We start from the raw sequence: 25,714 nt of genomic DNA on the forward strand, positions 1-25,714 counted from the left end.
GGGCTCAAGTTGGCTAACTAGTGATACTCTAGTAGTGTTAAAAGCTAAGTGGCCCCAGCAAGCTCGTTTAAATGGCTTGTGTATTCTTATTGTATGGTTTACCTTGGGAGAGAGGGGTTCACATGTTCTGGCAGGGCAGTGATTCCATTGCTCTCTCCTTTTGGAGCTTACCGAAGGTGGGTCTTTCAGACAGAGAACAGTATATCACAAAAGCACACAGGGAATTTTTGTGATGTTTTCAACCAACTAGGGACATAGGATTTTTAAATTCTGAAATGATGACATTTAACATTCAAATTTTCTCAATTTAAAACATTTTTGAAAAAAGGGTTAATTACCTCACCCCAAAGTTTTCATTGCTTTAAGCTCTTATAAAAGAATGAATCCCATTTCCCCATCTAATTGTTTATTCTTTTGAACTCAGAAGTCATTACACCATTTCCCCTACCCCAAGTAAAGTAGAGACAAATGAAAAATCAGTAGTCAATTCATAAGAGGGGAGGATGATACCCAGACACTGGCATTTCATGTAAATACAAGAACTCCAGCTTTGGATGCAGAGGCTAAACAGCATTATTATTGAAATCTGTAGTATGAATGCCATGGCTCTTTGCAGCCAGATGTCAAACATCAATCACCAGGAAGGCTAATCAACTGCAAGCTTCTCCAACTACTGGAGGCTAAAAAAGGCCCGTTTCTAGAATGACAGTGCAATTTGTTCCTGTTTTGCTCTAACTGTTGGAGGAAGCCACCCAGCTCTGACACACACATGCCTCTTTCCGCACATGCGGGTTTCAAGGAGACCGGCACTACTGATTTTATGGGCTGCCACCATCTCTGTGACTGGTAGTATGTTTATAATATATGGATGTTAAGAAACTTAATTGTACTGGACAACTCAGCCATGGGACTGACATCAGTATCTGAGTGGACACTTGTGATGAAGTAGGAATGTTCTTAACGTTTTCTCTGAATACTGTGTGGGTGCCTCAGTTTCCCCTAGGCATTTCTTAAGTATCTAGGTGGTGAGATAAGGGGGTGTGATTGTTGCAGAGCCCTACAGGGCCAGTGTGATGCTGTCTGCACAGAGAATGGCCGACACCCTGTCTCTTGGCAACTAATGGCCTGGGCCCCTCCTCTGCAAAGGTGCCAACTGAAGGTGTTGGAGAACAAAGAGATCAGGTGGCCTCCTGCCCCAGGAAAGAGACAAAAGCCAGAGGAGGGGCGGGAGAGTTTCAGTTTGGAGCTGGCTGGGGAAATGGAGGGAGGCCCAGATGGGGCTCTGGCCTCCCTGCCCCCCAAGCCAGACCTGATTGAGGGGTCCTGTTCTCTGTACCTACAAGCTTTGTTTTAGACCATGTTCCTATCGTCTAACAAACCTTCTGTTTTACTGGCTGGCTGAGAGTCACGTTTGACTTCAGAACTGGCTTCCCAAGGAGCCCCACGTGGGTGGACGTGCTGTGGGAAGCGCACGGTGTGGAAGGGGCTGCTGAATGCTCCGAGGTCAGACTCAGGAAGGTCGAAGCTATGTAAGCTTCTTGCCCTGGAGACAGTCTGCTCTCAGAGAGGAGGCTCCCCCAGAGTCCTGTCTTCGTATGGAGTAGTTCCAGAGCATTGCCCAGGATCTCTGTGACAACACTTTAATAAGAAAAATCCAGACACATATACTGTGATGTCAAGGTCACTATTTTAGATAGAGATGTGTCATTCAGTAGCTCACCCAGGCAAGCTACGAATAGGGCACCCTACCTACACCACCACTCAAGGTACCTGAGGAATTTATGACAAACACAAAAATAACTAATGAAATAACAAAATAAAAGTTTATTAGCATTAGGAATGCTTTCTCTCCCTCTGTAACCTTAACATGGAACAGTCCAGCAGTTACAATGAAATTGCCTAACGGTTATTTCCACAGCATGAGGTGCTCTCTCTATGGAAAATTGGAGGTTAGGAGTCCTGGATCAATCCACCCACCAATCTGATTGTCTCACCGTACGCAAGTGCTTAATAGGGCCCGGTCAGCTGAGAGCTCAGTTAAGATAGTGTGTGTGTGTGTGTTTTGTGGGGGTGGCTCTACAGCACTCTTAACTAACTTCTAATGCAACAGTTGTACTAAAACAGTCATTGATCCAGATAGTATAGAAACCACTAGAGCGGCAGTGAGTTACAGGGGATTTAGGGTTCTGAAGGCAAGCTACTAGTGTTGCTGTTCTGCTTTCTGTTCGTAGGACCCTGTCATGAAGTTAGCCCAGTGTAATTTATTGAGGCCCATTCACAATTTTGCGTATTGCTGCTGTCAAGCATCCAGTCCATGCATCCTAATTGCAAATATTTGCCCTTAAAAGAAGGGAAGGGCCTGCCAGCTGATGTGAATGATCAGTCTCAGACTGGGCAAGGGACTCTGCCCAGCTGGCATTACTGAAAAAGATAATTTTCAATAAATATGGAGAATTAGAGTATTGAAAGCTGGGATAAAGGGTCAGCAAGTGAACAGTGACAGACAGCCTATGCAGAACTTAAACACTACATGGGAGATGGTGGTTTTAATCAGTTGTCTTAAATGAGGTCTACAGAGATCAAGATTTAAGAACACAATAAATCCCTTCATCTTTAGGAGCTGAAGTTCTTATGTGTACAGTGGGTTTCAGGTGATGGGACAGTAAGCAAATAGGATAAAACCTGACCCCTGGAAATTTCAACAGCTAACTGAGGAACATTTCTTTTCAGGGGACCCCCCACCCACCCACCCACCCAGCACAGCTACTTGTGCCCCTCAGTTAGCTCCAGGTGGAGATGCTATTTTAGGAAACATTTTGATTTACATTTTTAACCTGAAATATAGATTTTGGGTCTGATGTTTTCAAGAGCCAATCAATAAAGTTTGGGTGGCAGAAAGCTGCAAGGATAGAGCAGTTTTAATGAGAAGTGAGGCCAGATGATGTCCTTTAGTGATGTCCTCGTTGTTGTGTGCCCAGCCTGTCAGAACAGAGCTCTTCGCTGTACAGACATACACCCTCGGATTAATTTCCCTCAGAGCAGCCTTCTAAAGAAAAGGGTACAGGACACAAGTTGTGAGGGTGCATGTGGTCATTCTGCTTCAGTGCAATTCTACAAGAGGGCTTGAGGAAAACAAGCCCTTTCAGGGGAAGCTGATGCACAGCAGGAGTGGAAGTGCAAAGTTAACCTGCTGCAGGTGTCAGCATTTAGCAGCATCCTCTCCAAGGGCAAGAAAGTTGAAGGAAATGGCTAACACCACCTCAGCAGAAACTGGTGTTTTATATTAGGGACCTCTCTGTAGACTGCCTCAGCTACCCCTCTTTATTCCTTCCCCCTTCACTTGGTAGGTTATCAGCAAGCTTTTAGAACACTGGCCTGGTGAAAAATACCACAGAAGGGATTCCTATACAGAAGTAAATTTAATAAAACCACCACCAATTGTGTACTTTAACATAGCTCTTGTTACAGAAATAATAAAAATGGACTCAGTAGCTAAAACTCATTAGTTCTTACCCCTTTTAATTGAAAAAATATCCCAATGATTTCAATTGCTACTGCACTAGATGGAGTGTTTAATACTTGCCAGGACAGTTTGCCCAATAACTGAGCCCAAAACAAACAGACAATTCCACCATCTTCCTTTTCAACGTCACGATTTGTAATAGTGTAAGTGAAACTTAAAAACAGCAAGGAATGTTCCATTTGATAGCTAAAGGGGGAGGGAGAAAAGATCCACAGTTGAATTCTTTCAATGCTCTTTAAGAAGTGGCGTAAGAGAGAATCCCCCTTTTCCTCCATCAAAAGAAAAATTCCTAACACACACTTCCCATGGATTTGAACATCAGCCAGGTTCAGAGCGCATGTCCTGGGTGCATGGGAATGGCTAGGTCTGATTTTGGTAACATTCTGGGTGAAAAAGACAGCATCCTGAATCATAACATACATTCATCTCTAATGAAATGCACACCAAGTTAATCAGTTTGCATTAGGAGCTGGAAATTTGAAGGGGTGGTTCCGTTGCCAGCAATGGACACACAAACCATGGAGGCCAGGGAATCAAAGATGCAGGAAGAGGAAAAACTCAACTTTTCAGATAAAAGCCTTCAAAAGAGTCACTACACCAGCACACGCTTCCCCCACCCCAATCCCAGGGCTAAAAAAAAGCAAACAAAGAAAATGCACAGCAAATAGACATAATCTTGAAGATTTTTAAAGAATAAATATTTTTTTGTAATTAAACATTATGCAAACACGTGCCACGCTTGCTCTTTGTCCATGCATATGCGCTATATACAATTTTGAAAAATACTGTGTTGTCCTCTTTTTGTTTTAAAAGTCATATACAAAGTTTTTTCCTTGCTGTGTACCCCCCTCCTCCCCTCCCCGAGAATCATCTTTACAATGAGCCAATCAACATTCATTCATGAACTTGGGTGTGTGAGAGGAGGGGGGAGAGGGAGAACCCCTTACCAAAGTACATCAAAATGGCTGGTTTGGACATGAAAAGCGGTGTCAAGAAACTGGTTTAAATTTCATCTGTACTACACACAGGAAAAAAAGAAAAAGAAAAAAAGGAGTCGGCTTGGAGAATGAAGCTACGTTACAAGTTAAAGTTGGAGGGTTTTTTTAGTGCGTCTGTCACACTCTTATTGGCCGCCTAGAATACTGTTGTACAATGGTTTATCTACCTTTTTTATTACAATATAATTTACTTAAATTTTCTGTTAGCAAAACAGAATCCCGGTACTACAGACCCAGCGGTGTAATAGGCATAGTGCCTCTTTTTGTGTGTGTTTTGTTTTAATTGCATGAGCACTCTAGATGGTAAAAGTTTTCAGAGTTCATTTTATGCAGGGCCAGTCTCAGTCCTCAATGTACTCCCACAGGTCCTTCTCATAGCCTTCATGCACATGCTGCAACAAAACCCTTCGTCGACTCTCGCAGTATCTGCAGCAAAGGGGGAGAGCACATTGAGATGCTGGTTAGGAACTGCATGTACACAAGTGACTGTCATGCTTTGACATGGTTTGACAAGGCCTGGGAGTCAATCAAGATGTCTGTGAGGTACACATTATAAACATGCGTAATATAGTGCTTTGATCTGCAGAGAAGGAAGTCATTTGCAAAGCTAGCTCAGCATTATCCCTATTTTACAAGCTGAAAGATGGACACATGGAGGGGTTGTGGCATACCTACAAGCACAGCACAGGTTAGTGGCAGAGCTGGAAACAGAAGCCAAGTTCTGCTGACTCAGCATGGTGCCCTAGCCACTGGACCACGTTACAATGACAGACGAGAAAAGCCAATATAACACAAAGACAGGGTCCAATTTTGTTCAGCTCCAAAACAGTAAAGATGGAAGCAATAAAGACAAAGCAATGGCTGGTTACCCTAGCTGGACCAAGAGAGTCTGTCCTAGGAATCACAACCACATGTGCCTGAAAAGTTTACACACTATGTCTTAAAAAGACTCTCCAATCTGCACACATTCAAAACAGGATGTTTTCCCTGTTGGTGAAGCAGCAGTTAACACCGATCCCAGAGCTAGGTACACTCCTACCAATATCAATGGCATTGGGGCAAAGCAATGAATCAGAAGGAATCATGTTAATTTCAGATGTAGTAGCCAACTAGAAAGATAAGAAATAAGTCTTCAGTGTCATAGAATCATAGAATATCAGGGTTGGAAGGGACCCCAGAAGGTCATCTAGTCCAACCCCCTGCTCAAAGCAGGACCAATTCCCAGTTAAATCATCCCAGCCAGGGCTTTGTCAAGCCTGACCTTAAAAACCTCTAAGGAAGGAGATTCTACCACCTCCCTAGGTAACGCATTCCAGTGATTCACCACCCTCTTAGTGAAAAAGTTTTTCCTAATATCCAATCTAAACCTCCCCCACTGCAACTTGAGACCATTACTCCTCGTTCTGTCATCTGCTACCATTGAGAACAGTCTAGAGCCATCCTCTTTGGAACCCCCTTTCAGGTAGTTGAAAGCAGCTATCAAATCCCCCCTCATTCTTCTCTTCTGCAGGCTAAACAATCCCAGCTCCCTCAGCCTCTCCTCATAACTCATGTGTTCCAGTCCCCTAATCATTTTTGTTGCCCTTCGCTGGACTCTCTCCAATTTATCCACATCCTTCTTGAATTGTGGGGCCCAAAACTGGACACAGTACTCCAGATGAGGCCTCACCAATGTCGAATAGAGGGGAACGATCACGTCCCTCGATCTGCTCGCTATGCCCCTACTTATACATCCCAAAATGCCATTGGCCTTCTTGGCAACAAGGGCACACTGCTGACTCATATCCAGCTTCTCGTCCACTGTCACCCCTAGGTCCTTTTCCGCAGAACTGCTGCCTAGCCATTCGGTCCCTAGTCTGTAGCTGTGCATTGGGTTCTTCCGTCCTAAGTGCAGGACCCTGCACTTATCCTTATTGAACCTCATCAGATTTCTTTTGGCCCAATCCTCCAATTTGTCTAGGTCCTTCTGTATCCTATCCCTCCCCTCCAGTGTATCTACCACTCCTCCCAGTTTAGTATCAAAATTCTATGATTCTATGACATTGACACATTTCTGGAGATAATCCCTTTTTACTGGCTATGCCAAGTTTTGCCCTCTGCCCCCTCCCACTTGCATGTTAGGGACAAAAAAACCTTTACTCCATTACTTGCTTCCCAGTACAGCAGGTATGACCATGTCACTAATTCCATGGCTAATCAGTGCAGCTTGACAGCACAGGTGGAATACCACCAGCAGAAAAACAATTAGCTGAGCCAAATCCATTCAGCTGCACAAAAATGTTGAGCTGCAGTATGAAAAGCTAGAATTTAGGAACCAACTCATGAGTTAAAGGCTCCCACTGAGGGTAGAGAGGCATGTGACAAGGGCTGCAAGTTCAGTTTCCAGGCACATTTGTCTGTCAGTGTCATCTGAAGGGCTCTCACAGCTGAGTCTTCTGCTCCGCAAAAGCAAAATACCTGTCGTCCTAGCTAAGGCAAGATACACATTAGCAGAGGGGAAAAAAGTTGTCTCGTAGGTCTATTGCAGGAATCTTCAAAGAGCCAACAATCCTTGATTACATATGCTACCATACCTAGGAACAAGAGGGAAAGCCACAGAGCAGCAGCACTCAGAATTGTCTTGCTTTAAATTACAGCCTTAACATTAACACTCAGCATCTGATCCAGCTGACAGATTTATTTGAATGAACCTATTCTAGTTCTTCCCATTGGTATCAGCTGTTGGAATGTAAATCATAGCACAAAGTCCCACTGATTTAATGGAACATGTGATAATGGAACATGCACAGTAATTGCTTTCCAATCTTCGGTTATTTTGCTGGCTTTTTCTAACTCCTGTTTTCCAGAAATGTCATGGGCATCACAAGCTGATAGGCCAAAAACAGCTAGAGCTGAATGAACAAGGTGGACATTCATTGGAATTCCCCAAAGAATTCTTTAAAGCTGCACGATTAAGGTAGTATCTGGTTAATCAAGGACCTGTGCGTGCTTGGAAGGCCACACGGTCTCCCCAGAAATATAAAGGCAGGTTTGGATGCTGTGTTTTCAGGCAATCCAGACCATGTTTAGTCTTAATTTGCCTGTCTGTTTTGGATAGTTGATAACAGAATAAATTTTAAGAGCAACTGCATCAGAGCCAAAGTAAACAGCCTAATGACAGAACAAGTTAAAAACTACTCAAAACCAGAGTCCAACGGAAATGTTCCATTCTAGTAGTGCTGCCAGCCACTACAGGAATGGGCGGAACCTCCATCATACGATCATTAGTATTTATATTCACAGGGGAAACTTCCTAATCAGTAGAATTCCTTTTACTTGTGCAGTGGCTTGCTTTTCCTGCTAGATGTATCAGACATTTAGTAACTCTGGCCTGTTGCCTTAGAACTGAAGCCCATAATACTGTAACCCATCTATGTTTACAGTTTTTATTTTTCCATATTGTAGGAGCACTTCCCAAGGACTTTCAGGAGCAGTGGGATAATGTGCCCTTTAAGCCCCATCTCTCTAAGAGGCAGTAGTGAGGGAGTACATGACTCACCCCCTTTTCTTGCATGTTGCTCTTCTCTCACTATAGCCTTGAGGGGGAGGAATAGCTTAGTGGTTTGAGCATTGGCCTGCTAAACCCAAGGTTGTGAGTTCAATCCTTGAGGGGGCCATTTAGGGATCTGGGGCAAATATTGGGGATTGGTCCTGGGGTTGGATTAGATGACCTCCTGAGGTCCCTTCCAACACTGATATTCTATGATCCTATTCATTGGTTAGCTTACAGTCAGGGAGAGAAAAGATGCAATGGAGTCTAGCTGCCCAACTACAAAAACATTTTGGTTGACTCATCTCAGGGCAAAATTATTGGAAAACAACATTAAACCAACTCATCCCTCTCCCTTCACTACATATGAATCTTCCTTGATCTTTTTCAGAGCCTCCTTCCTTGCAAAAACTGCATGGTCCAAAGGCAACCACACTTTACAGAGGAGCCTTATCTACACTAGGAACACTCTGAAAGTTTCCCACCACTGCTCAACAGAAGAGGAGTTAACAGTGCTGAGAGTCCTGCTGTGGGCTTCCCACCAGCATCACAGTCAGTTCAACTTGCTCCCAAGAGGGCTAGATGACTATGCTGTAAACTGTGCTGGCAGCCTGTCTTCACTAGGAATCCCGCATTGCTAATGCTTGCTTGGTTTGTGTGTGTGCAAGAGATCAGCCTTCTGCTGCTTGATTAGCTGCTGGTAAGAGATTGGCTGCTGATCAAGAAACAGGGCAGAAGGCCAATGAGTGAGACTCTCGGAAGGGATAAGGTCTGGGAGAAACTTGCGGCCTGGTTGTTACACATGCACTCTCCACAGGCTCTTACCTACCAAACCAAAAGTGACCTACAGAGGGATGATGTCAGGGTCTGTGCAATATAGGACACACACTCATTTCAAAGTGTACCTGTACTTATCTTGTACTTTCTGCTTTATGTCTTGCAGCGAATCTTGGGATATATCTCTCTCCAGGTACCCAGAAAGCACCTCCGTAGCATTCTCTAAGTCTGCTTGGTTATTCTGCAAAGACAAAGAGACCAGTTTTTTGTAGACACTTCTTCAAATAGTCTAGAAATCCTGACCTAAACGAGAAACAGGTGGAGACAATTAGATTGGATAACACTTCAGAGAGTGCCCCTCTACAGATCAGAGGTGAGAAGGAGAATTCATTTCACAATTCAACCAAAAGTTACTACAGATATTCAAAATTTCCTTTACATTTTTTGACATAATGCTTGTTTCCTGGTTTGGTTTTTCTTGCAGGGCAAGCAGAATCTCCCCCCTCCCATCCTTTATACATCTAATTCCGCTCAACGCTAATATCCTCTTTGCTGATAAGTCCATAATCAATGACAAAGCACAGCTTTGAATATTGGTCTTTACGCTCCTTCCACGGACTGTAGGGCCATACAGCATTTTGCTTAGGTCCTGCATGAATAATGGTGTATGGTTTTAAGTTAACAGCCACCACTGCTTCTATCTATGTAGCATAGACTCAGGGACTGTTTTGGCTTTTGACCACTATTTTACTGCTACTGCCCTGAAACCAAGCAATATTGGATAGATAAACAATGTTAAAGCGAAGATCTAGGTGACACTTTCAACAGATCAAACCTAAAACTTGCTTTTTGTAGGTCTCATAATACAGTGATTACTGTATAGCATGAGACAGCAGTTAGACAATGATTTACAGTGCCAGTTTACTTTACTTTCCCCTTTCCTCAGCAGGGAATGCTTCATGTGATACTAAATGACCTCTGATTATTACAGCCTCACCAGCACTCAAGAATACTCAATAAACCCACATCTGTATGGCCTCTGAGTAACTCCTTTCATTGGATCAAGTCCCCCCCATGGTAGTAGTGTTGCTTGCTGGGAGTAAGGAGCACAAAGTGTATTTTCCCTACCTCGAAGATAATGGACTGATTATTCTTTTTGAGGTAGAAGGCAAAGACATAAGTGTACATGAGTGTGGCACGACACTGGCAGAGGACGTCAACTGCTTTCTTCAGGAACTGCACCTCGATCCACGACATGTTGTGCTGCTGCATCTCCTCCATTTTCTGCTTCACCTGAGCATAGAGTTTGTGCTCAAAGCGCAGGCTCTGCATGTGGTTCATATAGCGGTTGCAGTAGAACAGGTACCTCTGCAGGGCTGCTCTGGATCGCTGTGTTAATTCCCATTAGGGAAAATAAAATAAATAGTTACAACAAAGTAATGGCTGAAAACTAGGAGAGAACAAATAGTCTGAAGGAATTCAAGTCTGACCAACAGAACAGAGTTTCCATTCGGAAGATGTTTTTGCGCCTTTCAATAGATCAGGCTCAGATGGGACCCTGGCACCACTGAAACACACCCAGTCATTGTGCAGGTCTGAGTAAGCAGGTCCACACCCTCTGGGGAAAATCAGGTCAAAGAGGGCGTTAGCACTGCAGGAGGAAATCCCAACCCATGGCATCTAGAAGAATAATTAAACCACATTCTAAAATACAATCCATTTACAGTACACAGGCACACCTGGGTTGTCATGCCAAGCACTGAATGAGGCAGGGAGAAGAGAGGAGAGCATGGAGGAATGTGCTACTGCATATGCACAATAGCAGGTTTAATTCTGACATTTACTAACTGCTGAGTGCTTGATTTTGCTTTAACAATCCAATGTAGATTTTTGTAGGTTTTTAAAAAGAAAAAACATTCTATTTTGCGCAACTAACACCCTAGCCCAATTATCAACAAGGTTTGAACTCTGGACCTTCTGCACCTGAGCTAATAGAGTAACTTCAGTAGCTGTCAGCAGGAGTAGGTTGTTATCCTCTATGGAACAGCCACTGAAGGACAATGAACACCACATTGAAGGCAGTGGGTTATACATGCAAGAGCTGCCCCATTTTACAGACAGCACAGCCAAATGCAGATATGGCAGCTTCTGGGAGGCAGCATGGTTAAGCAAGTGAGACTTCAAAGTAACAGCCGTGTTAGTCTGTCTTCGCAAAAAGAAAAGGAGTACTTGTGGCACCTTAGAGACTAACCCATTTATTTGAGCATAAGCTTTCGTGAGCTACAGCTCACTTCATCAGATGCAAGTGAGACTGTGTTCAACTATGTAGGAGATAACAGGTCTCTTCCCAGTTCTGTCAGAAGTGACCTTGTGTAATCTCAGGGGAGTATGAGGCTTTGCTCTTAATAAAGTTTGTGAAGCGTTCAAAATTAACACCAACAACAGTCAGCAAGGAAAAGACAGTTACCTTTTCCGTAACTGGTGTTCTTCAAGATGTGTTGCTCATGTCTATTCCACAATAGATGTGCATGCTCGCCACGTGCACTGGTGCCAGAAGCCTTTCCCTTAGCAGTACCTGTATGGGAGCGCCCCATCCACCCCTGGAGTGGCACCTCCATGGCGTAGTATAAGGAGAGCTGCGTGTTCCCCCCACCCTCAGTTCCTTCTTGCCAGACAACTCCAACAGAGGGGAAAGAGGGCAGGATGTGGAATAGACATGAGCAACACATCTCGAAGAACATCAGTTACAAAAAGGTAACTGTCTTCTTCGCGTGATTGCTCATGTTTATTCCACAATAGGTGATTCCAAGCTATATCTGTTGGAGGTGGGTAGGAGTTCACAAACTCTCGGGACAGAGCACAGCCCTGCCGAACCCAGCGTCCGGGAGACAATCACACAATGTGAGGTGAATGTGTGAACTGAAGACCATGTGGCATCCCTGCAAACGTCCTGAATGGGGACATGGGCTGAAAAGGCAGCCGACGAGGCTTGCACCCTAGTTGAGTGTGCCCTCACAATCGATGGCGGAGGGATTCCCACCAGATCATAACAGGTATGGATGCAAGAGGTGATTCCATTTGGAGAGCTGCTGAGTGGAGATCGGCTGACCCCTCATGTGTTCTGCCAAGGCAATAAACAACTGCAAAGACTTCCTGAATGGCTTAGTCCGCTCCAGGTAAAAGGCCAGAGCCTGTCTCACATCCAGTGTGTGGAGGCGACACTTCTCACTGGGTGCATGGGGCAGAGGCCTGGCAGGAAAATGTTGTGACCCATGTGGTAAGCAGAGACCACCTTCGGGAGGGAGGGAGGATGTGGGCAGAGCTGGACCTTATCTTTATGGAACATCGTGTATGGGGGCTCGGAGGTAGGGCCCTGAGTTCCGAGACCCGTCTAGCAGATGTGACCACCACCAGGAAGGCTACCTTCCATGAGAGGTGCGACCAAGAGCATGTAGCTAATGGCTCAAAGAGGGGACCCGTCAGCCAGGCCAGCACCAAGTTCAGGTCCCACTGACGGACTGGGGGCCTAACATATGGGAAGAGACTATCCAATTCCTTAAGGAATCGGCCAGTCATAGCATGGGAGAATACCGTGTGCCCCTGTACCAGCGGGTAGAAGGCCGATATGGCTGCCAAGTGCACCTTGACCGATGAGGGCGCCAGGCCTTGGGCTCTAAGGTAAAGGAGATAGTCTAAAATGAGCTGGATTGGGCCAGCCACAGGGGAAACGCCCTGCTCAGTCGCCCATTGGGAAAACCAAGATCACTTTGCAAAGTAGGCTCGATGTGTGGAGGGTCACCTGCTTTCCAAGAGGACGCACTGCACCCCTTCTGAGCATGCCCTTTCCTCCCAGCATAACCATTGAGCAGCCATGCCGTGAGGTGTAGGAAGTGACCCTGGTCCTGGCCATGGCGGAGTGACCACCAGGCTCGTGAGGGTCCAGTACCAATGTTACCTGGGCCACGCCGGGGCAATCAGGAGGACCCGGGCCCTGTCCGTCTTTATCTTTTCCAGGACCTTGCTGATCAGCAGGATCAGGGAGAAGGCATAGAAAAGCTGGCCTGACCAGGATACGAGGAAGGCATAGGAGATAACGCCCATTCCCAGCCACCCCCCGGGGCAGAACTGGGGACACTGGCGGTTCTGCCAAGTTGCGAACAGGTCCACCTGGGGAGTTCTCCACTCTTGGAAAAATCTGTGCATCCCCTCTGCGTGTAGAGACCACTCGTGCTGAGAGGCGAAGTCTCGGCTTAGGCCGTGAGTTCTGGGCATCCAGTAGGTGGCAGGACTGTATGCAAATATCATGGGCTATACAGAAGTCCCACAGCCTGAGGGCTTCCTGGCAGAGGAGCGGGCCCCGCCTTGCCTGTTGATGTAAAACATCAAGGCCGTGTTGTCTGTGAGAACTCTGACCACTCTGCTCTCCAGGTATGACAGGAAGGCCACACATGCCAGCCGGACCACCCTGAGTTCCTTAACATTTATATGAAGGGCAAGGTCTTGCGCAGACCACAGACCTTGGGTCTGAACATCCCCCACATGGGCTCCCCACCCCAGGTCCGAAGCATTGGACACCAGCTCCACTGACGGGGGCCTGCCCCTGAACGGGACCCGGCGGAGCATGTTCCCCGGGGAGGACCATCCGTGTAGGGAGGCGATCACCGGCTCGGGCACAGTGAGGACCTTGTCCATCCTGTCTCTGGCCTGGGAGAACACTAAAGCCAACCAGAGCTGGAGGGGCCTCTTCCTGAGTCTGGCGTGGTGAACCACATATGTGCATGCCGACATGCGACCCAGGAGCTGGAGACACATGAAATTTTGTGACTGTCGACAAGCCCTTTCAGGGTCTCGAATCTGTCCAGTGGGAGGGAGGCCCTGGCCAGCGTCGCGTCCAGGACCGCCCCGATAAACTCTATACCCAGGAGGGATAGGGGTGGAGGGTGGTTGGACGGGGTAGAGGTAAATAGGAGGGCGTAGCCCCAGGAGATGGTGTTGAGGACCCACCGGTTCAAGGTCAGCCGCAACCACTCTGGGAGGAAAGCACACAACCGGTTGGAGAAGGGTAGCTTTATTACGCGTGGATCCCTGGTGTGAACTGGTAGGTCGCCCCCGGACATCCCGTCAAAACTGACGTTTCCCCGCCTGTTTACCCTTGGAAGACCCAGGCTGTGGGGCAGACCGGGACTGCCTCTGTGGGTGTTTCTTATAGTCCTGCGACTTTTTACAAGTATTTAGAGTATTTAGAGTGGATGGCCTGGGTGGGAACCTGCTGTGGCTTAAACTTAGGTCTAGCTGGAGCTGGAACAGAGGCCAAGTGTCTTAAGCATAGTGTGGGAATCTTTCAGGCTGTGCAGCTTTATGTCTATCTGTTCCGCAAACAGGGCCTTGCCATGAAATGGGAGGTCCTGCAAGGAGTTCTGCACCTCACTGGACAGCCTAGACAGCAGAAGCCACAAGGAGCTTCCTCATGGACACCGCAGAAGCCATAGACCATGCAGCTGTATCTACTGCATCTGACACTGCCTATAGGGTTGCCCTGGCAGCCGTCGTACCCTCCTCCACCAGAGCTTTGAACTCCTTCCCATCACGCTTCTGGAGGGAGTCCTCCAATTTGGGTAGAGCGCCCCACAAATTGAACTCATACCGACCCAGGAGAGCCTGATGGTTCGCCACCCTTAACTGGAAGCTCAAGGACAAATAAACCCCTCCCCCAAATAAGTCAAGCTCCCTGTGGTTGACTGACTTGACCACCGGGGAGTTGGGGGCAGGGTGGGTGTACAGGTATTCATACCCCTTGGCGGGCACAAAGTACTTCCGTTCAGCCCTGTTAGAGATGGGAGGCAAGGAAGCCAGGGTTTGCCACAAGGCGTTTGAAATTTTTGCCAGCCCTTTGGGGAGTGGGAGAGCCACTCTGCCCAGTACCGAGGCTGACAGGACACTGAAGAGGGAGTCTGAGGGTTCCTCCAACCTCCTCGGCCTGAAGGTTGAGGCTTGATGCCACCCTTTTCAGTAGTTCCTGGTGGGCTTTAGAGTCCTCCTGAGGGACAGAGGGATGAGGGGCCATAATCGCCTAATCAGGGGAGGGTGAGGAGGCAGGCGCAGTACTCTGCGTACCCACCGGAACCGGGGGTCCCACCACTTGGTAGCCTTCTGGTCATGGATGCGAAGATGCACATCCCACTGACTCCTTCCAAGGAGGCTGCGAGAGAGAGGTCAACGGCTGTTCCAAGGCTCCGGCCACTGAGCGAGCCCCGACCAGGGGCTGCGTCGGGGCCACGGGGCCCATTGGTACCATGGTGCCAGCCAAGGAGCCCGGTGCCACTGCACATGCTCTGGTACTGGCGGAGCAGGCTGTTCAGCCTGACTGGCCTGTCCTATCGATTGACGGCTATGAAGGGAGGCCGGGATGGCATACGACCTGTCGCTGTCCCTGTCACTGGACCAGGAGGAGAGTCGTCGTTGGGAACGGTGCCGACCATGAGACCGCAATCCCAACATGGAGGAACGGTACCGCAGGTAGAAGCTGCTCCACGATTGGCTCCAGTGGGCGGATCCGTGACAGCGAGGTGCCGGTGATCGATGCCCAGGACTGCAGGAGCGGTGCCATGGTGGGGTCCTGGAGCGAGACGATGAATGGGAACAGAGTCGATGTTTGTGTAGCGACTGGCTACAGCAGCCCCTCGGAGATGAGGGCTTTTGGTGCCATCTGTCTCAGTCTCAACGGGGCCCGCTCCTCGAGGCAGAGCGGTGCCTGGAGCCCCTGTTAGTCAGAACCCAGCCAGACAACCTGGTAGGGGTCAACGATGACCGGCGTGGACTACGCACGGGGCGGTCGCTGAGCAGCGAACAGCGTCGGGAACATTCCCTCTACCGCAAACAGTACCGAGCAGGGGCGACTGTAGAGATCCCAGTGGTGGCTTGCCTTTGGACTGGGGAGCCAGAGTTGGTGGTCCCCGTGGTACTGGCAGGGACATAATGTCCTGGACCACTTGCAGGGCCTCCGGCGTGGAGGGCATCTGGGGAAGCCTGCTCCAAATGGGCTGGGCTACTCCGCTCAACCTGAGTTGGAGGCCTGGAGGCCGATGGGGACCAAGGACTGCCCAACATGGGTTTAGCCTCTCCCCTGGTCTTGCTCTGGTGCCGCAGCGGAGAAGGCCTCTTCTTAGCCTTCTTGGCATGCCCCACTGATGGGGAGTGGTGCCGACTGGTAGATGGCACCGAGGGGTTGCCGTGCACCGACACCGTAACTAGTGCTGACTCGGAGCGGCGCACTGGAGTTGGTTAATGCCGACTCCATCAAGATAGCCCCGAGCCGAATGTCCCTTTCTCTCTTGGTCCAAGGCTTGAAAGATCTGCAAATCTTCCAGCGATCACTGAGATGGGTTTCCCCCAGACAGCGCAAACAATCTGCATGCAGATCACTCACTGGCATCGGCCACCTACAAGTGTCACAAAACTTAAAGCCCGGACCCAGGTGCACTAAACTAAACTAATCTGACTCCTTCAACTACAAGTGCTACAACGAATGAACGAACGAAGAGTTCTAGAGGAAAGCTGCAGACAAGCTGGAGCAGAGCAGTTCCAAAGCACCTTCACTGGCAGCAAGAAGGAACTGAAGGTAGGGGGAGTGCGCAGTGCCCCTTATACAGTGCCATGTAGGCTCCACTCCAGGGATCGCTAGGGGCACTCCCCTTTGGGTACTGCTAGGGGAAAAACTTCCAGCACCAGTGCACGTGGCGAGCATGCACACCTATTGTGGAATACACATGAACTATCACTCAAAGAAGAACATCACTCTAGAACCTCACTTGCTCCCAGCCAAGTGTATCTTCATTTAAGTCAGTGGTTCTCAACCTTTTCTAGGTCATGACCCACTTCAGAGTTTCAGAAGGTGCGGGAATCAAATATATATATGAATAAGGGGGTGGGGGGGGGAACCCCAGGTTACAACAGAAGTTTTGGGCCTCCCATTCCCATCTAGTTATGGGAGAGGGAATGCGGTCAAAGAGTTCAGGCCTTAAATCAAAAGATATTGAGATCGACAAGGAAGAGGCCATGTCAGCAGCAGGAGAAGGAAGAGCAGGGGTGTGTCCCCAGCCAGAGGTTTTGTTGTATGCACATGTGACCACAAGAAAATGTGGGGAGTAGAAACCAGGAGTGGGAATTTTGTTCAGCATTAAATATTAAACAGGCACCCACCTTGTCCCTACAGCATTAAAGACGCTCAAGAAAGGCAGGCTAGCCCGCCAGGGTTGGCCCTAAACAGTTTACTATCCTTCAAAGCTCATTTTATCCAATCCCTTAGTGGATTTTTGCCAAGCAGCAAAAGGCACCCCTTTGACCACAGGGCCATCCCTTGGCAGATTTCAAATCCCTGCTGCAAACCAAGACGACATTAGAGCAGCTCAAAAAAACTGCCAGAAAAGTTTTAATAACGGGAAGAGTTAGGCAACTGTATCAGAGGAGTTGTTACAATTCATCTGTATTGATCTGTATTGTATTGTTATGGGTCATCTGGTATTACATACCCTTTAAATGGCACTTGAGAAGTAGGCATACAAGCTAAGACCTTAGTTAGCATGCATGTCCTTACAAAGCCAGCTACCTGTAGGGAAGCACAAGACTGCGTGCATGCTGGCACCCAAAACACAAAATCTAAGGAAGAACTTTTTTATTATTTATTTTTTAAAGGAGGCCCTCTGTTCCCATTGGATACCTGAAGATATCTGCCCCCATTTCAACCTTCGATCCTTTGTGGCCACTACTGCTTCTAAGTGGAAAATAAGATTGTCACTCAAAACCCCAACCAGACCAGAATGGTGATTAATCTCATCTCTGTCTCAGCATCACTGCTAATCCCTGCCATTCCATGCTGTTAGACCCACAAAGTAAACCCACATCTTCTGTAAAGTTGTTAGACACTCGATAGACCATTGGGATGGTCAAAATCATCTCCTTATGGACATTCAACAATTGTTTTCAGGAATTTAACAGGAAGCGATACGCTGTGGGGTCATTTCATTCCAGTATGTGTGTACAGCGCAGCACACAAGGGCCTTATCCTGACTGCAACCTCTGGGTCCAACCCACAAAGGAAATTAATATCCTAATTAGAACACTGATTTACACCCTTCCAAGTTAAGTGCTGGTTATAGGTTACTACAATGTGGTTGTAAGAAATAATACTTATGACCAAGATTGATTGTACAGCCAAAAATATTTTTTTAAATTACATTTTCAGATTAGCAGCTAGAGATAAAAAATTAAATAGTTTCACTATACTGATATTTACACTATATCAAGGAAAAACCTAATCTCAGAGTATGGGAAAGAGGTGCATATATTTAGTATGGAGAAATGCATCACTGATGAATAATACAAGCATGAATCACATGCATCCTAGTGTTCTTTTCACTGGCAGATTAGCTGAGGTACTAATGACATGCACAGGATAAATATGAGGTACAGAAGACGGCTTATTATATACTTCAGTACATGTTACAGCCATTTGTAGTACAGGGTGTTTCAGGAAATATGCTAGTTACCAGCTATAGGAATACTTAGCCAAAGTGGGTGAAATGAATTGCTGCAATCTGCTGTACACAGGGTGCAATCCCTCCCTGTTTGTGAGAGTCCTCCTGGTTGTACTACCCATATTCACACTACAATGTTTAACTCAGCTGCATGTATACCCAGGACTTCTATTCAGTGAGCCTGCCTTTCACGAACATCTCAGTGAATGTGATGCATGCAATCAGCAAACCAGCAGGCAACAAGAATGACAAATAGCACAGTTTAAAATGTTCTGAGGACATTGTACATTGACCTTATCCCAAAAGGAAGATTTCGTTGTGATCAAATTTAAATGTTTTTTGGAGGTTAACTGTCAACCTTCACTATTTGTGTATTTTAACAAGAAGTAACAATATATGGTAGTTAAAGGTTTACGAAGCCCAAAAGAAAATGTTCCTCAAAACTAGATGTTCTTTCAATGCCCACCAAGAGTTATGTACTCACCTCCTGTGCATCTCTTGCTGCCTTTGCATCATCCTCATTGTAGCGATTACAGTTGTACCTGAAAAAAAGACAAAGACTGAGTTCATGGACTGAAGTTAAAACATGTAGAATGTTGGCAATATAACTGCCCTATCCTTCCACCAGATTAAGGTTCTAAACCTACCAGGCAGATCCATGTGGCTCCCAAGGGCCAAGACACACCCAGCAGAACTCTGCTTTACAGTTCTGGTTCCGACAGACCATGTGGTTGCAGCCTCCATCTTTTTCAATGGTCACATGGCATTTTGGGCATTCCTGTGAACAGAACAGATACTACGATCAATGTTAGAAGCAGGCCATCTGCTCAAATCTTTCCGATCTTGTTAGAACACAACACAAATATGGAACCTAATACAGCCAACTTGGTTCACAACAGAGCTGTGAAAAATTACACACCCTCAGAAATGAAATGGGCAGGAAAAAGTCAATATGATCCTCTTCCCTCCTGAGTCAGGCCCCAAGAAACTTTCAAACACTGGAAAAGGCATAACTATAAAGCTTGAAGAATGACTCATCTGGTTACATGACTAGTCACTGTAAGTTGACTTGCCAATATTGCCCTGGTACTTCAGGGGAAAAAGGTAATTTTATGATCATTAGTAATATCAACAACTGCCCTACTACTACCAGCAACTAATAAAGTGGCTCAAAGTAGACTAAGTGTGCTTCACACATGTTGGGAGATTTACCTTTTTTTTTTTCTTTTAAACTTTGAAGACCAAGGCTCAGATAGGCCAAGATAGACTTACACCAGCAAGACTTTTTGGATTGGCTGAAAATTGTGAAGTATTTAACATTTGGCTGCCACTTATAGAAGCCAATCTGTGTTGATGTAAACTGTTATTTTTTTTAAAGTTGTCCCCAACATGTAAAGAGCTACTGTACTCAAATGTTTCCTCTGTTTGGGCAGAATGTCTCAACATCCCAATTTAGGCAGTGGAATTTGTTTTGCAGACAGTTCTTGTAATGAACACCAGAACTGCTTTCGCAGCATGCTACTTTCTTCACAGCAAAACTTTTGGTCTACTCCAGCATGTACACTCAATATCAGAGATCAAAGTGCCCTGGAGGCGGTCTTGGATCAGTGACAACAACTGTGATCACATTTCATCTAAAAAAGTATCTGAAAACCTCAGAAAAAGAAAAAAGTTCCTCCTTCTGAAGTTCAGCCTCCCCGCCCCATCAACTAAACAGGCCATTAGTTCACCTTCGCACAATATGCCTACAATAAAATAGAATGGAATTAATGATTTCCACCTCATACACACTTTCCCCGTGGTGATTTTCACATTCCTGTTGTACTCTCCTCTCCCCCCACATGCCACCCCAATCAAGGCCTTGCATTACTGCAAGGGATTGGATGGTAATCCCTCTGGAGTCTGCCGACAATTTTCAGTTGGCTATCAGGTAAAGGGGTGCCAGGAATGCAGCACTGACCGTGGCAACCCTTTCCAAAACAGATTTTCCTAAACCCAGGGCCCAGCCACATAAACCATCAACATCATTAGTAAGACACAGTCTCATCCTTCATTGTATTCATGGGCTACCTTCCCTCTTACATGGTATTGTCAGGAAACCAAACACATTTCTCAGTGTAATTTAATGATTGCTACATTACACACACACAATATTTGCTGACTTGCCTATTGTGTGGTAAACAGTTGAAGCAAGACCCAGAGAAAAACATTTCCAGGGCCTCTCATAAACCAATATGCAAACTGCTATGTGGCTGTAGTAATAGCGAGAGTGAGAGTGTGGGTACAGTCAGCATTATCAGCTAGGGGAACATCTCTACACTTTATTTGCCAACCTGCAAAAATACCAAGAATATGATTTCTATTTCTTGCACTCTTGGGGGATAACTGTGCAGTAGAGAGATGCTCTACAAGGGGCTAAAATAGATTTAAAATTGGTTTACAGTTATTATTCAGCAGTCACTTCATTTATTTCAGAACACAATTCCACACACTTTGTGCAAAGCCACTTTTACAATCTGAACTTCAGTTTTGCTCATTTACATTTCAGGATTGGAGTCTTGAGACAGAAATAGGATGTTTCTAAATGTAACTCCTGGCTTGGGAACAAAGAAGAGAAAGTTACTCACCTTGCAGTAACTGAAGTTCTTCAAGATGTGTGTCCCGTGGGTGCTGCACTCCAGGTGACGGTGCGTCCCGGCGCCGTTGATCGGAGATCTTCAGTACCAGTGCCTGGTCGGGATGCACGCACTCAGTTGGTATCTCCCATCTCATTGGAATCTTCCTGAGTGCGTGCGTCCCACACCCTCCTCAGTTCCTTCTCTACCGTGGAGAAATCATACTAGTACTCCAAAGTAGAGGGGAGGAGGGCATGGAGTGGAGCAACCACAGGTACACACATCTCGAAGAACTTCAGTTACTGCAAAGTGAGTAACTTTCTCTTCTCCTTCGAGTGCTGTCCCTGTGGGTGCTCCATTGTAGGTGAATGTGTAGCAGAACCCACTATGGTCAGTGTGACTTTGGAGATGCTGCAGTGAGTACTGTAGAGAGTACTGTATGGCCTACTATGGTGTCTGCCATGGTATCTTGCGTGATAGCACAGTGTTTGGCAAATGTGAGTTCAGAGGACCATGAAGCTGCTTTACAGATGTCAGGAACGGTAACGTTATGTAGGAAGGCAATGGATGTCGACATAACTCGAGTGGAGTGAGTTCCAATGCCTTTGGGAGGTTGAATATTTTGAGTACTATAACAGGATCTGATGCAGTTAGAGATCCACTTGGACAGATGTTGCTTAGAGATTGTCTCCATTACTGAAAGATCGAAAGGTGCAGCTAAGAGTCGTGGAGACTTACAGAATGGCTTAATCCTGTCTAAATAAAAGGCAATTGCTCGCCTGATGTCGAGAGTATGCAGAGTTGACTCTTGAGGAGTCTAGTGAGCTTTAGGATAGAAAGCAGGTAAGTATATTGGTTGGTTAAGGTGGAAGGTGGATATCACCTTAGGGAGAAATTTAGGATGTGGTCTCAGAGTGACTGTGTCTTTGGAGAAGGTTGTTTAGGGAGGATAGGCCATCAGGGCGCTTATTTCGCCTACTCTCCTTGCTGATGTTATTGCAACTAAGAAAGCTACCTTCATGGACATATGAAGAAGAGACGAGGTCGCCAAGGGCTTGAATGGCAGTTTCATAAGACCATGAAGAATGAGGTTAAGATTCCATGTAGCTGCTGTTGGGTAAATTTATGGGTAGAGATTTTGTAGGCCTGTGAGAAATCATTTTATGGTGGGAGAGTCCGTTTTTGACAGGAGGACATGCGGAGTAGGTAAGGATACCACGACTGTCTGGCCCAAGCCGGGGCAATAAGTATGATCCGTGCATTATCGTCTATGATCTTCCAAAGAACCCTGTGTAGCAGAGGGATTGGTGGGAAGGCGTTCAGGAGAGAGTTGGTCCATGGGATGAGGAACACATCTCCTAGGGATGCAGTCCCGAGTCCTGCTCTGGAGCAAAAACAGGCAACATTTTCAAATCTGGGTTGTGGCCAAGAGATCTATTGACAGGGTGCCCCAGAGGGAGAAGAGCTGTTGAAGTAGTGCGGGGTGCAGTTCCCATTCATGTTCTGTCGAAAAGTGCCTGCTGAGTGCATCGGCAGTGGCAGCTGAGTACGTATGAGGCAATGATTTATACTGATGTTGTGTGCACCAATTCCATAGTTGGATGGCTTCCATGCAAAGGGAATGTGATCGGGCCCCCCTCCTTGTCTGTTGATGTAGTACATACATGCTATGTTGTCTGTTAAGACCCGAACAGATTTGTTCTTTATGAGGGGAAGAAAGTGAAGGCATGCTCGTCACACTGCTCTGAGCTCTAAGAGATTTGTGTGTAGGTGCATCTCTGATGCAGACCACCGGCCTTGTGTTCTGTGTCCCCCTAGATGCACTCCTCAGCAAATTAGGGAAGCATCCGTGGTGAGCATGAGCGTTGGGGATCATTGCTGGAAGGGAACGCCCGTGCAGAGGTTTTCTAGTCTTCTCCATCAGTGTAGGGAAGCTAGAACATTGGGAGGAGGAGTTAGCAGCGTCCCTAAGGTATGTCTGTTGAGTTTGAAGTTGGAGTTGAGCCAGCCCTGAAGACATCTCAGGTGTAGCCTGGCGTGCTGGACCACGAAGGTGGTGGCTGCCATGTGAGCAAGGAGCTGTAGGTAGATTCTTGCTTGTGTCCTGGAACGAATAGAGAGCATGCATATCAGTTGTGTGATAGTGAAGAATCTGCGATTTGGGAGTGAGGCTCTGCTTCAGATAGAGTTCATTGAAGCTCATCTGGACTCAATCTGTTGGATAGGTGTCAGGGTGGATTTCTGGACATTTATTTGGAGGCCTAGGCTGTGAAAGAGAGAGATGGCAAAATGGGTAGCTTGAGGTGTCTCGCCATAGGAGTTGTCCTTGATGAGGCAATCGTCCAGGTAGGGAAAAAGCGCGATTCCATGTCTGTGGAGATGAACCACAACCACGGCTAGAGTCTTGGAAAAAAGACTCTCAGCGCTGTGGAAAGGCCGAAAGGAAGAACTCTGTATTGAAAATGGTCGTGACCAACTGTTAATTGTAGGAAACGTCTGTGAGCTGGATGAAATTGGTATATGAAAATAAGCATCTTGTAGGTCAAGGGCTGTGAACCAGCCCCCTTGATCCAGTGCAGGAATTATTGTGCCCAGTGTGACCATCTTGAATTTTTGTATCCTCATGAATTTGTTCAATCGGCATAGGTCCAGTATAGGCCTCCATCCCCCACTCTTTTTCTGGGTCAGAAAGTAATGGGAGTAGAACCCTTTCCCTCGATGTTGTGTCGGCACAGTTTCCACTGCGCGTAGTTGTAGAAGGTGAGTTACTTCTACGCGAAGTGAGTGCTCGTGAGAGGGGTCCCTGAAGAGGGACAGGGAAAGGGGAAGGGTAGGATATAAAGGAGATAGAGTAACCGGACTGAACTATTTTGAGGACCCAGCAGTCCTGTGTAATCCGCTGCCAGGCATGTTGGAAACTCTGGAGGCGGTGTCCAAACAGGCAAGTAGGCAGTGGATTCAAGGGGAGGTCCTGCAGACCCTCGACCAACGTTTCAAAATTGTTTATTACCCGGTGGGTGGGAGGTGGTTGCTTGAGCTTGATTTTGTCTGCGCTTAGGGATTCTAGCACGACTCCTAGTTATGTCGTATGATTTGGGTTGAGGCCAACAATACTGTTGTGTGTGTGGTCTTTGGTAAGGTTGGTATTGTCATCTCCTGGGAAAAGATGGGTGAATGCCCAGGGTGTGCAGTGTCGCTCTAGAATCTTTCATGGTGTGGAGGAGTTCATCCGTTTTTTTTTTTGGAGAAAAGTTTATCCTTATCAAAGGGGAGGTCCTCCACTTTGGTCTGTAGATCTTTAGGGATGCCAGATGCAGAGCACCATGAAGATCTGCGCATAACCACAGCAGTTGCAGTAGTACAGGCTGCTGTGTCTGCCATGTCTAGAGCTGCTTGTAGGGGCTGTTCTGGAAATTAACTGGACCTCAACCAGGATTGATTTGGAGTCTGCTCTCCTATCCTCTGGAATGTAGGAGGCAAATTCGAAAAGTTTACTGTAATTATTGAAGTCGTAGCTGGCAAGGAGGGCAGAATAATTCGCAATTCTGAACTGTAGAGTGGAGGACGTGTAAACCTTGCGACCGAAGACGTCAAGGCGTTTAAGGTCCTTGTCTTGCGGAGTGGGCTGATATTGCAGCTGTTTTATCCGTTGTGCAACTGCATCCATGACAAGAGAGTTCGGTTGTGGATGAGAAAATACGAAGTCAGCGTCCTTAGCGGGAACATAGTATTTACATTCAGACTTTTGCAGGTTGGTAATAAAGAAGCTGGAGTTTGCCAGAGTGTGTCAGCTGGCTCCAAGAGTGCCTCGTTTATGGGGAGCGCGATCTCTGAGGGTGCAGAGGGTTGAAGCATTCTGAGGAGTCTGTGTTGTGTTTCCTGAACCTCTTCTAAGGGGATGTCTTGATTGATTGCCACCCTCTTGAAAAGTTCTTGGAATTGTTTACAGTCATTCACATTCTGTGGAGGCAGAGGGAAAAGGGCTCGGTCTGGAGCTGATGGAGCGTCAGCGGTCGGTGAGTCAGGATACGGTCCGTAGCTCATGTTCTCAGGAGAGGGTTCGGGCACTATAGAAGTGGACGGAGCTGGAGATCGAGGCACAGAAGGAGGTAGTGGTTCGGTAGAAGAGGTCTGAAGGTGAGTGGTAGGAGGATGTGGCCCAAGGGTACCACTGAGGCCAAGGGTCTGGTGGAGGAAGAGAGGCAGGTGAGGAGAACTCCACCTGCTGCTGTACATCAGGTTCACTATCAGTAAAGGTAGCCAGCTCAGGTGGGGAGAGTGACTGTTCAAAAAAATGAGCCCTGTGTGTCCAGGAGCGGGGAGTTAGGCTCAGGTGGTACTGAGAGGTCACCTTGAGTGAGAAACTGTTGCTCCTGCTCCCTGGGCTGTGCTGAGCCTGAACTGTGCTCTAGCCCATTGTCAATTGAAAGCCTCACTGGTGCCCTGGGGCTTATGGAGGAGCCCCGCTGGGGGTCTGCTGCTGGTGCGGGAGGCAGGTTTAGTGCCAACGTTCTTCCCAGCACGGGGACAGAGTGCGCAGTCGGCACTGCGGCTATTTTTAGCCCGGAGCGGGTCAGTGCTGACGTTCTTGTCTGCACTGGAGCAGGGCGCGCAGTGCGCACCACTGCTATTTTTAGCGCTGAAGTGCTCACTGCCGCGGAAGCCCTCCCAGCACAGGAGGTCGGGTTCCTGCCTCTGCAGGAGCCGTGGCTGGGGTGCTGTGACAGCCTGAGGCGCCT

General features: G+C 47.1%; 1 protein-coding gene across 2 annotated transcripts in view; it reads right to left on the minus strand.

Moving 5' to 3' along the window:
• Positions 1-4,194: 4,194 nt before the first annotated feature.
• The window catches only part of ARIH1 (ariadne RBR E3 ubiquitin protein ligase 1), a 113,296-nt gene continuing 91,776 nt past the window's right edge, over positions 4,195-25,714 (minus strand). The window contains exons 10-14 of one of the 2 annotated variants that reach the window (XM_084642399.1): positions 19,008-19,138; positions 18,844-18,902; positions 9,956-10,227; positions 8,956-9,068; positions 4,195-4,947 (exon numbers count right to left, since the gene is read on the minus strand). In XM_084642399.1, the coding sequence (XP_084498525.1) occupies positions 4,863-4,947; positions 8,956-9,068; positions 9,956-10,227; positions 18,844-18,902; positions 19,008-19,138 (660 nt within the window). In that variant the 3' untranslated portion in view covers positions 4,195-4,862. The remainder of the gene's footprint in view (positions 4,948-8,955; positions 9,069-9,955; positions 10,228-18,843; positions 18,903-19,007; positions 19,139-25,714) is intronic. The other variant, XM_084642400.1, reaches the window with a different exon arrangement.

The sequence above is a fragment of the Lepidochelys olivacea genome (assembly GCF_965140295.1).
Source record: "Lepidochelys olivacea isolate rLepOli2 genome assembly, chromosome: 10".
NCBI classification, from domain to species: domain Eukaryota; kingdom Metazoa; phylum Chordata; order Testudines; family Cheloniidae; genus Lepidochelys; species Lepidochelys olivacea.